The sequence below is a fragment of the Scylla paramamosain genome, chromosome 43 (genome assembly GCF_035594125.1).
Source record: "Scylla paramamosain isolate STU-SP2022 chromosome 43, ASM3559412v1, whole genome shotgun sequence".
Lineage (NCBI taxonomy): Eukaryota > Metazoa > Arthropoda > Malacostraca > Decapoda > Portunidae > Scylla > Scylla paramamosain.
The window spans coordinates 9,597,284-9,612,283 of NC_087193.1; the positions used below are offsets into that span (position 1 = coordinate 9,597,284).

The window sequence follows — 15,000 nt, forward strand, 5'->3', positions numbered from 1 at the left end:
AAGATAAACACGTCTGACTGCTAGCGTGTGTTTATCACAATTGCACACTTAATTGAACATAGATAGGAAGGTAAACACCTAAGTGAAACATGAAGCTTTGAAATGAAACTCCAAACTCACAACTCTGATGTGAAACATGGTCGTAAAATGAAACTCTAAAACCATTACAATACCTGGCTCAGATGAAGCAGCACCACAAGGCGACTGATGAACGTGCGGTCATGAAAGAAAGCATACGTGAGGCCTTGCATGTTTGTTTTTTCTTATCTATTTTGATCTGAGCAATCGGCTTTCGACTTGTTGCAGGATTATGAATTATTATTAGAAAGCAAATAATCTCCTCATCTTTGGAGCCAGGCACACCCATCCACCATCCATACACCCACACATACATACACACCTCAGCCTGGCGCCATCCACTCACACAACCCGCAGAGAACCGTGAAGAATAGAGGGAGGGGAGACTGAACCTCACCCACACCACTGCAACTTATTCATATATAAAAATGCTCACCACCGACGCCGCGTGAACTCGAGTTTACTTGGAAAATATATACACAGAAATACTGAGAAGAGAAGCAGCAGTGGTGTATATGATGACGTGAATAGCATTTCTTTTTTAGTTGCTCCAAATGGCGTGGGTGATGTTATTTTTCTTATTACATTAGTAGCTACGTGTTCTCCTTTTTTCCTAATATGGTATGACTAATTTCAAAATGTATTTAAATGCGTGAATGCATGAAAAAGGAGGATGTAGGTCCAAAATAATGTAATAAAGGATATGTAAGCTTTTTATTCATCTAATATTTTGAACAGATTTATGGTTTGTAAATTTGCTATTATTATTATCATTATTATTATTATTATTATTATTATTATTATTATTATTATTATTATTATTATTATTATTATTATATTTTCTTCATATATTTGGCGGTGCATATACTTTTTCCTCGGGCGCCACCGTTCATGTGTGGAAAACAGGTACTAGTTGTGAGAAAAGAAGCTTTAATTAAATAACATCAGTTTTTCCTATGTTATTTTTTGCCTCTGGTTCGGGGGATAAATTAATTACACGGAAAGAATGGCAATTTCTAGAGGGGAGAATAATGTAAAAAAAAAAAAAAAAAATAAAAATAAATAAATAAATAAAAAAAATAAAAATAAAAATAAATAAATAAAATGGAAAATCAAAATAACGGAACGATTTCATAATTTGATCCTTTCATGCAGTTTTTGTTGATGCGACGTAATGTGACGTGTCTTGCTGTCCTGAGTGCTAAAACCTTCATCCACTAATGGCAATATGACGCTTGTTACTTGATCTGTGTAACCCTGCACGATTTTACGGCGCAAACATGCAACTAGAGGCACTAAAAGGCTACAATGACTTCACCTCCCCTCTTAGCTTGAGTATTGTTTTCCGGAATGAAGAACATAGGAACATAAGAAAATAAGGGAAGCCGCAAGAAGCCGTCAGGCCTACAAGTGGCGGTCCCTGTACGAACTAAATCTACTTACCTGTTATTCTTACCCATAGATTTATACTCTGAATTGCTCCCATAGCAATCAAAGAGCAAAAATACAAGTAAATTTTGCTCCCATCATTTAAGTCCTCGTATTTATTTTTCGATTTACCTTTACTCTTCTTCATTTATTTGTATGTTTATTTGCCTATATATTTTCGATTATTTCAGCTATTTATTTTCCTATTTTTAAAGAACCCACACCAATCAGGAACTAATAACAGGTAAAAAAATATACACTTGTACTGAAAAGATAAGAAATGGGTGATTGACTAAGGGAACGGCAGCTTAGGAACGTAAAAAGTGCACAGTGGACAGAGATCTAGAAAGACGGGAAAAGTGTCCATTCTCAATGATTTCCACACTGCATATCGCTGCTTTTAACAGGCTGCACTGAAGTTACTGGAGTGTTCAATGGTGCTTTCATGCTTCTAGTGATAGTTTAAAAGGGATTCTGCATCATCATCAGAGAGAGAGAGAGAGAGAGAGAGAGAGAGAGAGAGAGAGAGAGAGAGAGAGAGAGAGAGAGAGAGAGAGAGAGAGAGAGAGAGAGAGAGAGAGAGAGAGAGAGAGAGAGAGAATCCTGATTAATCACCTCTTAAGGCTCTGGAAATATCCATTATGAAATCCCCACAGCGTTTAACGATGCAACACGAGAAGCTTTGCCGGGATGATGTGGCATAGACAGACAGCTGAAAAAAAAAAATGGAGAATATAAGAAACTCGTCCTGTAGTGAAAATCATAGAGGTTGCTAATGAAGATAATGAGGATGATGGTGAAAAAGAGGAGGAGGAGGAGGAGGAGGAGGAGGAGGAGGAGGAGGAGGAGGAGGAGGAGGAGGAGTGTCTCTGTTATGTAATGAAAACCATGAATTACTTAACACATATTTTCAGTACGATGTCAGTCAGATGCTGTCCGTCAGCTAAGTTCGTTCTGACACAAATTTACGTGACTCATGAAGCGTCCGGTGAAGCAGAACTGAAAGGAAACATCAGGCGCCTGAATTATTTGGAGCCATCACGGTAATCCTAAAGCTGAAGAATTCCAAACACAGCAAAATGAAAACAAAGCAAAATCTCGCGGAGTGGGATTTAAATATTGAAGTATTCAGTTGTCTTAAAGCGAATGGACAGAGAGCAGGTGTGACTCATCTACATACGTTACCAATATATAACTACTTTACCTGAAGACACCATGCATCTAAAAATACACATAAAATATAAATAAAGGTTCATTTATATACGTTAGTGACGTGAAACAAATCTTCAGACACGATACATTAAAGAATATGTCGAAAACTAAGATATGCATGCATTGATTCGCTTTATGTAACCATTTTCTGTTTGTGGCGTAAACGAATACAAAACCCATCTATATTAATTACAAAAACAACATACTCAAATACACGATAAAAATAATAAAAAAGATATAACCAAAACTATATCTTTCGTAGATCACTTGTAGGTATGTAAAAATTATCCATGTGAGTTAATAAAACCATCTCTTAAAACAACAGAAAATACGCAGAAAACGAAAGCAGTATAGACATGTAACTGATAACATTACCATCCATCAGACAGAGAAGTGTTGATGAGGCATCATATATTCAGTAGGAAGAGTAGAACAGGTCAAGACAGCATATTTAATACGCGTTTCGACAGGTAAGTACTATTTCCGCTTAAAGTTACAAAGTTATTAATAACAAGTAAAATCTGTACGATGCTCCTCATGAATAATCCCTGTAAACTGTGGAACTCCACGCCTGCGTATGACTTGAGGGAGGTTTCAAGACACTTCTCCAATTTTACATTATCTTTTGGATCTTTCTTTTAGGACTGGCACCTCAGTAAGTTTTTTTGTTTCTCTCTCTCTCTTTCTCTCTTTTGTTGTCCTTGGCCAGTACTCATCTTAAACATAAGAGGAACGTGAAAAGAAAACGGAAAAGGGAATAGGTAGCCTCGAGGTGGAGGTCAGCGCCGCCTGCTAACAGAATGATGATCGGAGCTGTGCGCGTGTTAAGTTCGTATTCTGAAAAAAAAAAAAAACTTCAGGCCTCTGTCGTGCTTCCACTACTTTCCAAAGGCTTGAAGTTGAAGTGACACAGGTTGGTAAGGATGTTTTTATGCTTCTAATCAGATATTAACAAGATTTCTACTTAATGAACGGGAGAAAAAATCTTGAACACCCGGCTAATCATCTCTGTAGCTTTTGAAAATAGTCGTGGTGAGAGCGCAAAGAGTTTCAGAATACGTTATGTAAGTGCTCAGTTGCTCGCCCACAGCAGCGCCTCACACTCGCCGCCCTACCCCCTACCCCCTACCCCCGCCGCGCCCACACACCCACACTCCCCTCGTCTCCTCTGCTTTAACCTTACCTGCTGCACTTTAGGATGACTCACCGAATAAAAGGGGCTTCTGAATGCTTGTTAGGTTGCCGCTGTGTGTGTGTGTGTGTGTGTGTGTGTGTGTGTGTGTGTGTGTGTGTGTGTGTGTGTGTGTGTGTGTGTGTGTGTGTGTGTGTGTGTGTGTGTGTGTCATTTAACTACCAGTCAGTGCTTCCAAACTCGTATGTGTTAACCTTTGCCAACGATTCATTTTTTATTCTCAAAGAGAGAGAGAGAGAGAGAGAGAGAGGGAGAGAGAGAGAGAGAGAGAGAGAGAGAGAGAGAGAGAGAGAGAGTAATACCATCAACTTCAAACTCATTACATAGAAGCACCAAAGACTTAAGACCGAACTCCAGAAAACGAAACAGGCAGCGGCTATTGAGACACGCCACCTCTTTTGGGAGACGAAGAGAGGGAGAAAAAGAAAAAAAAAAAAAGAAGGTATAAGCTCTGCACTGGTCACTGATCCTCGAGAACTCAAGTAAAACCGCCACGCCACCCCGGCACTCCTGAGAGATCCTGAGACCAAGTTAACCCGTCGTATGTATTCTGTTCAGAGTCAGTCGCTGCTCCGCTGATCTCTGTCCCTGCACTCTGGCCTCATATCCATGCACTGCTGGCTGCGTTATAGTAGTGGTGGTGATAGTTGTGATGGTGGTGGTAGTGGTGGTGGTGGTGGTGATAATGACAATGATGATAAAAGACAATGATGATAATAACAACAACAGCAGCGGCGACAGCACGGAGGAAGAGGAGGAGGATGAGAAGAAAAGACAATGATAACAACAACAACAGCAACAAGAAGAAAAAAATAGTAGTAGTAGTAGTAGTGGTAGTAGTAGTAGTAGTAGTTGCAGTAGTAGCAGCAGCAGTGACCTCCTTACAACTAATCACACATATCTTTACCACAAACACGAGAGAGAAGCGGAAAAAAAGGAGAGGAGAAGAAAAGCACAAAATTAAGTAAGAAAAGAAACTAAACTGAACCAACAAACAGAACAAAAAACGGAGGAAAAATAAAAGGACTTGTTGGTTTCCTTTTTTTTTTGTTTCCTGACGATATAAAATTTCCGCTGATATTTCTGGTCTCTGCTCTCGTCTCTCCTTCGCCTTTTATGACTCGCAGGGAACATGTCACCTAAATCCATGTCACGTGGGGAATGATGATGACGATGACAATGATGACGATGGTGCTGATAATTATAGTGGTGGTGATGATAAGAATAGCTGTGAATGAAAAAGGAGTAAAAAAAAAAAGAGTAAAAGGATAAAATGGAAGGGAAAGACTAGCAAAGCCAACGAACGAACGAACAAAAGATAGAGAAAGAAGAGAGAAAAGAAAGAAAGAAAGGAAGAGAGAGAAAGAAAGAAAAAGAAATTGAGAGTGACAAGGAGGCACACGAAAGGAAAAAGAGAAAGAAAGAATAAGGATAAAATAGAAAACGAAGAAAAGGAGGAGAGAAAGGAAAAAGGAAGCAAAGACAAGTAAACGAGAAGTAAGGATAAACTTCTTTTTCACCCGTGCCATTGAGAAAAGCCTGGACACGCCCACACATTCCTCCAGCCCACCCTTGCATGCCCACACATTTCCTAACCCGTCTTTACACACCCAGAGTCTTTCAGCCCATCTCTGCACGCCCACACGCTCCTCCAGCCCATCCTTCCACACCCACACCCTCTCCCAACCCATCCCACTACCCCCACCCAGTTCTCCAGCCCACCTTTGCACGCCCACAGTCCTTTAGTCCAGCAGTGCACGCCCACAATGATCCCTGCTCCTTTAAACTGCACGTCACAATTCTCGTACATCGTTATTCGCTTAATCCAACAATACCATTCTTTACATCCGAGTCGGGCCGCGGCGGAGCAGTGGTGGCGGCGCAATGATATTCCTCGCGGCCAGATCACCAGGGAAAAAAAAAAGATCCAGTATATAAATCTGGGCTTGAGTTACGACCGCGCTGAACTGAGAGTGAGGGAGAGAGGGGGAGAGGTTTGGCTATGCTTCTATGTAAATTCCACCAGCCATGGAGATTAGTTCATGCAAATTTTACCTCAAAATGACTCACCTCATGATAGATTTCCGTGTTTGAACTTCACATTAAGTTTAATGAAGGTTTAGCCTCAAAATAACTCAGTAATATAATTTTCTGACCTCACCTCAGCTGGAATCATGCAAATTTCACGCAGTAATATCCTATCATAAAAAATGCTTGCATAATTTAACAAAATCTAGCTAACCTACTTTAATTCATACAAACTTCACTTAGAGCAACACCCAGTGAGAGAAGAAAATCAACATAACTTAATCTAATCTTGCCTAACATAACCTAAGTTTCATCCATGCTAATTACACCCAAATTAACTCCGAGTGCTACATGAAAAATACTCAAACTCAACCTAACCTAATCAAACCTAACCTAACTTAACCTAACCTAATTAACCAAAGGAGAGCAGTTTTTTTTTTTTTTTTTGAGGAATCTTATGGGTGAAAATGTAAGAGAGGAAAATGTACTTAGGGAATACTAACCTAACCTAATCTAACCTAACCTAACTCAACCTAAAATAATTAATGATAGGAGAGTTATTCAAGGGGACAATTAATCTTATGGGTGAAAGTGACAGTGAGAAGAAATATACTTGGGAGGAATGCTAACCTATCTTAACCTAACCTGGGGGGGAATGCTAACCTAACCTATTACATGGCAGTAATTCACTGGGGGAGCCTTATGGGCGAAAAGTCAGTGAGGAGAAGTCTACTTGGAGGGAACGCTAAACTATCTTAACCGAACGTAACCTAACCTACCTGATGGAATGCTAACCTAACTTAACCTAACTAATCACAAGGCAATGGGAGAAATCTAAGTGAAAATGCTAATGGGGAAAAATGTATCTTGGAAAATGATACGGTACATGCAAATAACTTAGTTGGAGGCAATGGTTAGTGTGACGAAGGCCGCTGTTGGACTAATGGTACTGGGTTATTGCCAGTGAATCAGACCATTTACTGTGGACATGATCATTTCGCTCTTTTCCCGCGTGTTCGCTGCCAAGTGGTCGTCGCCGGGCTGCAGGCCATCCAGTGCTGTCCCTGGCAGTGCTATTTCTTCCTCCGTTGTTAATATATTCATTCATTCATTCATTTATTATTCTTCATGCATGGCCTTGCACTCTCGAACGTGTACGAATGGACAGCCCGGAATGGAGGAGGAGGAGGAGGAGGAGGAGGAGGAGGAGGAGGAGGAGGAGGAGGAGGAGGAGGAGGAGGAGGAGGAGGAGGAAGTAGAAGAAGGAAGATGACCTACACTGTATAATATGCGAAAATAAAGTTTAAATATTTACGGAAGATAAAGACAGTGAACAGAAATTCTCATCTGAACTATTTTTACCTTGAAACTCATAAAGCGACAGAAAGACAGATAGACGTACAAACAAACAAACAAACAAACAGACAAACAAACAAACAAAACAAACAAAACAAGCAAACAGGCAGAGATAGACAGACAATTGACTACTACTACTATTACTACTACTACTACTACTACTACTACTACAACTACTACACTGCAAAATCTAATAGACCTGGCTCAGTAAAATTCACAGGAAAAAAGGAGCAGCGTGGGGCAGGGTGATAAATAACTCCGAACTTGCCAAAGAGTTAACATGTAATAGCCACGCACCATGGGAGAGGAAAAAAAAAAAAAGCATGAAAAAGTGAGAATAGATGAAGTAAACGAAGACAGAGAGAGAGAGAGAGAGAGAGAGAGAGAGAGAGAGAGAGAGAGAGAGAGAGAGAGAGAGAAAGTCAAATGTCAATAGGTTTGATTTGATACTTGTAACGTAGTTGAGTGGCATATAGAAAACGAGATGAGAGGTTAGCAGTACTGAGAGTCAAGAAAAAAGAAGAGGATAGAGAGCGGAGGACAACCCCCCCCAAAAAAAAAAAAAAAAAATATATATATATACATATATATAGAAAAGAGATAAAAAGAAAAATAAATGAATAAACTAGTCTTGTTAAGTTAAAAAAAGTACGAGTAACTGACTGTGTGTATGTTGATTCAATTAGCCAATGCCAATACAAGCTACACACTCTCTCTCTCTCTCTCTCTCTCTCTCTCTCTCTCTCTCTCTCTCTCTCTCTCTCTCTCTCTCTCTCTCTCTCTCTCATTTATCCGAGCTTACAACAAATACCTTTCCATGTAAATCACTAAGCTCACAAAAAAATAATTTGCCCAGAATCCCGTTTGTTGCATGAAGCTTTTCCTCTTTCCAGGCGGGTCATCAGAAATGCGAGTAAATGTAGCAATGTCATATCGCAAAGACCAGCCCCACGCAGCAGCTGGGAATGACAACGCAAGCCTCTTTGCGGAGCATTACAGAAAACGAAGATTTATGGACGTTTTTCTAAGGAGGACTAAAGGAAGATTTAAGTGACGCAAGGAGAGGATGACCGTGTGCTAATTTTCTGATCTAGAAGTCTCCTTTGATTCTTCTCCGACCAAGAACTTTACCCATGTAGGTTATCAAAGCATGAATTCATTTATTTTCTTTACTAAGGAGGACTACGAGAAAGATTAAGAGACGTTAGGAAATATACAATGTGCTAATTTTCACCTCCATCTCCTTCCGTTCAAAAACTGCACACTCATTACTTATTAGAACACGAATCCACTAGTTACTCCCTATACAGCTTTCATTTAATATATTACCTGTTCGTTCAGCCCTATTTCGTCCTCTGCCACCTCATCTGTACCTGTCTCTTGAAATTTTCCTTCCGTCTTTTCACCTAATCTCATAGGAGGGCTCTACACCTGCCTAATTAATTAACCTCCATGCCCACCTGAATGGCTAATTGCACGGGTGGGCTGATGATCCATTGAAGGCTGTCGAGTGTCGTGCCTCATACACGGTCTCTCGGCCCAAGCTTAAAGGCGAGAGGGAGAAAGGAGGAGAGAAAAAAAAGAGAGCAAAGGAATAAAAAGGAAAAAAGGTTGTCAGCGGGCCAAGGCTCCTGTCACACTGCTGCTCAAAATATTGTGTGTCCTTTGTTTTTCCGGTTTTCTTTTCTCTTATTCCTCCACTTCCTCCTCCTCCTCCTCCTCTTCTTCTTCTTCTTTTCCTCCTTCTATCTCGTGTTCGTCTTTTTCTTCTTCTCCTGGTTCTATTTTTCATTTTCTCCTTCTTTTTTGTTATTTGTATCTTTTCTTCTTCTCCGCCTTGTTGTTGCTGTTGTTGTTGTTGTTGCTGTTGTTGTTGATGTTATCCTCTTCTCTGTCCTTCTCACTCTCTTACTCACACCTCCTCTTCCGTGTTGTCCTTGTTCTTGTTCCTGATCTTCATTAATTTTTCTTTCTCCTCTTTCTTCTTTTTCTTCTTCTTCCTTTCTCCCATCTAATTTTACTTTTCATCCCAACGCCTTTCTCTTCTTCGTTATCTTCATCCTCCTCCTTCTCCTTCTCCTACTCCTCCTCCTCCTCCTCCTCCTCCTCCTCCTCCTCCTCCTCCTCCTCCTCCTCCATAATACCAGGAGCATCAATATCCGTAACTACCATCACCACGTCCACGGCCAAGAAACGCAGCAGCAGCAGCAGCAACAACAGCAGCAGCAACAACAACAACAACGACAACAATTTAATCTCCTCTTCTCTTCTCTTCTCTCTTTACTTCTCATCCTATTACAGTTAATGACACATATTTCTTCTCTCTGTCCTTGTCCCTGTCCCTCTCTCTCTTACTCTTCATTCGTAATATAACCTTAATTTATGGTTTCATGCACAGACACACAAACAAACACACACACGTTACTATGGAAGACAATAGGTTTGTTATGGTCTCTCTCTCTCTCTCTCTCTCTCTCTCTCTCTCTCTCTCTCTCTCTCTCTCTCTCTCTCTCTCTCTCTCTCTCTCTCTCTCTCTCTCACGAATGCTAACTATATCAATAAATAATGAAAGGTAAGGACACATGTTGAAGGACAGGTGACATTAGGAGGAAAAAATAGAGGGACGCAAGTAGCTTATGTAGGGAATGTATCTCTCTTGTCATTCATTTACCATGCAAAGCCTTTATCATCCCCGCCTCTTCTCTGTTTATCATATCTCTCCCATTCATCTTTTATACGTTTATTGAGCTTTGTTATGCTGCCTCTTGTGTTGTGTATTCTCTCTCTCTCTCTCTCTCTCTCTCTCTCTCTCTCTCTCTCTCTCTCTCTCTCTCTCTCTCTCTCTCTCTCTCTCTCTCTCTCTCTCTCTCTCTGTTGGTTTATCTACTGATTTTTTATTCAATTTTCTAAACTTCAGAGCTGCAGTTCCTTCCTGACTCGTGTGTGTGTGTGTGTGTGTGTGTGTGTGTGTGTGTGTGTGTGTGTGTGTGTGTGTGTGTGTGTGTGTGTGTGTGTTCTCGTTAGGTATTTTTGTATTTTTGGCTATCAAATTTTTTCTTCCTATTCAGCAATTTCCCCTTTTCTCTCTTTTTCTCATTTATCACCCTCGTATTTTCCTTCTTTCTTTATACGGTCGTTCCTTCCATCCTTCATTTTATCTACTTCCTTTTATCCTTTCTCCTTATCAGCGGTTCTCTCCCCCTTTCCATTTTTTTCTTACTTGTTTTCTCTTTCCCTTCTCCTTTGAATCCATAAGCGTAAAAACATCACTCTCATCTTACACGCGGAACCCACATAATGTATTCTAGAAAGGATTGAAACCAACCCATAAACCTTCATAAATATCGATATTGTTTTTATACCCAGGGAAAGAATGTTTAAATAATCTTGTTGTTTATCGATGGAATATTGTATAAGCACACTTACTTGGCCTGCCTCTCTCTCTCTCTCTCTCTCTCTCTCTCTCTCTCTCTCTCTCTCTCTCTCTCTCTCTCTCTCTCTCTCTCTCTCTCTCTCTCTCTCAATTTTCGTCATTTTCCTCTTTTCTCTCTCCAGTTTTCTTCATTTCTTTCATTCCCTTCCCTTCTGTTCTTCACTTTTTCCTGTCTTTTCTCTTATTTTCCTTTCCTTGCCTTCTCTTTCCTATCATTTCTTTTCCTTCTCTTCCTCTTTTCCGTTTCAACAAATCCCTCACCTATTTTTCTTCCACTTTCTTTAAATACCTATCCACCCCATCTTCCCCCCCTCTCTCTCTCTCTCTCTCTCTCTCTCTCTTTTTGGCAGCTGACTGAAACGAACACTAACTCTTTGATAAGCAAAATAAACACCAGCTAACCCTTTGATATACAGACGGGAAGTGACTGAGCTCACAACTTAAGGCTCATAGACTGAGGTGTCGCATTTAACTTGGGATTCACTGGAGAAGTATTGGATCCGCGAAATAAACTAATTAACTTACAACATGCGAGAATTATAGACGAAATGGTACGAAGGTTTATTTATTTTTTTATCTGGTGTTTCTTTTTTTTTTCATTTTTGTTATCCAATTTGCAACGTATATACATTTCAAGTTTCAGGAGGTGACAGAACCGGCTCCTCATTGTGGATTCGATATTTCTTTGATCCAAAATATTCAGGTAAAGAAATCATATGATTAGCGAAAAGTATAAATGGAGAAACAGATCTGCTTTAGAAGTGTTCAGCTCTCTCTTTTCGCTTAATTTATAGATTCAATAATTTCGTTGTGGATTTAACATTCTTTTTTAATTCCGGAACGCATAGATAAAAGGGCCATCAAGCTCCGAAAGGTATAAATGAAGTAATAGATCCACTTTAGGCGCGTTCAACTCTCTGTTTCCACTTGATTTATGGGCGAGCTTCGTTTCCATTACCAGAGGCGTGAAGCTACTGCAGCCACGCCGGGGACGCAATGCATTTACTGCTGATACAAGTGAAAGAAACAGAATACAGTAAAAAAAAAAAAAAAAAAAGTTTCCCTACTATAATCAAGACTGCAGGTTAGAATAAAGAAAAGAAACATCAGAATATAATATAAACAAATATCGTAATCTATCTACATATCAGGCCGATAATCCCATACAGGGTGGCCCAGACAAGGCATCCCACACACACACACACACACACACACACACACACACACACACCATTCACACTCTTAGCCCATGGTGGCAAGGGACAGTCTTGCGGCCCACTAGAAAACAAACAAACAAACTTATCTATAAGTGAAAGGAAAAGAAATATAACAAATAAAGATAATAAAACTTAAAAAAAAGCTTACTGACATTAATTAAGACAGTTGAAAGATTACCAAGCTGGGACAAGGGAAATAATCTGCTCATCCCTAATCAACACAATACAAAGGCTGGCAAATTAAGGTGGTAAGGAAAAGATAATCATTATTCATACCAATTAAACAAGTAATATGCTCATTAGCTTTCAAAGGGTGGACTCTCTGGCTGCTAATGAATGTGCCACCTGTCATTATATTGGTGTAACCCTAGGTACATTTACTGGGAGAGAACAAAACCACAATCACTTAAAGGTCTGAAATTTTCTATTACTCTTTTTGTTCTCCTTGTCCGGAAATCATACTTTAAAAATGCACCACACCATTTTGTTAATATTGAGGGTAAGCCAGACCAGTCACAGGTTATAGATATGAAAAGAGGGCAATAAATGAATCAATGTCGTAAATAGAGAGGTGATAATGGAAAAATATCCTAATTTCCACCAATTAAGACATGAAAAAAGGAGCAATAAATGAATCAATGTAAACAGAGAGGTGATAATGAACAAAGAAATAAACTAACACAGACCAATTAAGACATAAAAAGATGACAATGAATGGATCAGTGTCGTAAACAGTGAAGTGATAATGGAAAAGAAAAATAACCTTATTCCCAGCAATTGAGAGAGCACAAAGGGTTACCAAAAGGATAAGGAACGTCACAAGCGCCTTTTTGGAAGAGATGAGAGAGTGTCCTCAAAAGTAAAGGTCAGTTCCATTACTGCGATAACCTGATACTCTGCCCCTGAAAGTCCGAGTAGTGTAGGGAGGAAGGGCGGCGTGGGATGGCGAAATATTCCTGCGTTTATGAGGGAAAGGCGACGTGAGCAAAATTCCAATATGGTCAACCAGAAGATAACGAGGAATTGCTTGATTAATAGATTGGAAATTACGCGGCGGAACAAGGAGGTCGTATGGCCTAGCAAGGAAAAAAGCAAAATAGCGATTGAAAAGTAAAGAGTTCTAATTATGAAAGAAAACTGCAACAATGAGGTCACGTGGCGCCGCAAGGAAAAAAAAAAAATGCGGTGTAAAAGTTAAAGGAAAGATCTAGTTATGAAAGTAAAGATCAGGATTTCACTTCACTGCAACAGACGATTTGTTACTCTGTGTCGTACAAATACATAAATAAAAGCGAAAGACGTATTGAGACTGAATAATAACAAAAAAACAGATAATGCAAAAACTCGTCCTCTATGTACAAAGGCAACAAAAAGCCAGATATCCCATTCAAGTAAGAATTGTAAACAAAAGAAATCTGATACTATGAAGACGAAACTGGAAGAAATATTAATGAAAGACTAAATATATAAATGAAAGGACAAGGTTTATAAATGAGAGTGAAAGGTCATCCATTTTTCATTAAAGTCATGAAAGAAAGAAGCGCTGAACTGCAATGGCTGTGAAAGAACTTACGACTAATTGATGAATTTACCGAATGTGTAAATGAAGGAAAACGAAAGCTATAAACACAAATACAACGCTAAAGAACGAATCAAAAAACGATGAAAAAACAAAAAACAAAAACAAAAACAAAACAAATAAATGTACAATGAAACAAGCAAACATTTGAAGTAGCCCACAAGCACATATACAAACGAGGCATCAAAATACACGAAAAAAAAAAAAAAGATGAAGCAGCACAACAGAAAACCCACAGTAAATACAACCCTGACAACCACAATTGAGTATAAACAAAACACAAACAACTTCCCAACGGATCTATACGAAGGAGAAAGAAATGGAGGAGGAGGAGGAGGAGGAGGAGGAGGAGGAGGAGGAGGAGGAGGAGGAGGAGGAGATACCGAGTTAATGGTGACGATAACTGGAGGAGGTGGCAGGGTACTGGAACCAATCATTCTGTCAGCCGCGTGTGTCAGGTAGCGGGTCTGAGGCGAGGTGTGTTGGGTGACAGGGGAATGGGAAAGGGGGGAGGGGATGGGGACTCTCTGTTTACCTCAGCTCCAGGGCTCCATTAGTGGCCAGTGTCGCCCAGGGAACGGCCGAGGTGGTGCTCTTCAAGGAGGTTCTCTTGGGACGCTCGCCAAGAGAGGCTGTCTGCCCTAAGAGGAACCTAAGAGAAGCCTTTGCATTGCCCACCGTCCCCCCGTACCCGCCTGTCCGTCAGTCCTTTCGTCTGTTCTCTCTCTCTCTCTCTCTCTCTCTCTCTCTCTCTCTCTCTCTCTCTCTCTCTCTCATCTGATTTCTCTATTGGTTTAGTTGTCCACTGCTTAATTTCCTTTCTTTTTTCTTTAAAACACTTTCAAATCTATGTAACTTGTTAACGTACATTCTAATATAACCCTTTCTCTCTCTCTCTCTCTCTCTCTCTCTCTCTCTCTCTCTCTCTCTCTCTCTCTCTCTCTCTCTCTCTCTCTCTCTCTCTCTCTCTCTCTCTCTCTCTCTCTCTCTCTCTCTCTCAAGGGTTTCAGTTCCGCGACGTGTCTTCGGGGCAGTAAGGGAGGGACGGATAGCAAAGCGGTTCTGTATTGATTCGTGTCTCTGCCTGACTCAATTTTTGGATCATTGGGTGTAAGGCGAGTTTTCACGTCACGTAATGCTCTCAGTGGTTCTCTGGGGAGGCGAGGACGAAAGGACATCAAGCAGAACTAACACCAGCCTTTAAAGGACATCTTGGACATCCACTCAACCAAATAGCACACGAGGATACTCTCTCTCTCTCTCTCTCTCTCTCTCTCTCTCTCTCTCTCTCTCTCTCTCTCTCTCTCTCTCTCAAGGATCTAAAGGAAGTAAGGATTGCTTTGCGCGAGACTTTTTGGGCCAGTGAGCGTGAGTCCTTTGTAAACTCGTCGGATTATAACAAGCGTGAATTCTTTACTTACGAGTACATTCTGGACTGCTTAGCGTGAGTCCTCCACTTTATAGACTGTTTACCGTG

The 15,000-nt window shown here is 40.3% G+C and overlaps 1 protein-coding gene across 2 annotated transcripts in view; it reads right to left on the reverse strand.

Moving 5' to 3' along the window:
* Positions 1-15,000, reverse strand: part of LOC135093569 (uncharacterized) — a 152,094-nt gene that overhangs the window by 10,553 nt on the left and 126,541 nt on the right. The window contains exon 1 of one of the 2 annotated variants that reach the window (XM_063992943.1): positions 2,122-2,226. The exons of the other annotated variant lie outside the window; for it this stretch is intronic. Coding sequence (XP_063849013.1) covers positions 2,122-2,146 — 25 coding nt within the window. The 5' untranslated portion in view covers positions 2,147-2,226. Of the gene's footprint in view, positions 1-2,121; positions 2,227-15,000 lie in introns of those variants that run through there. 2 annotated transcript variants of the gene reach the window in all.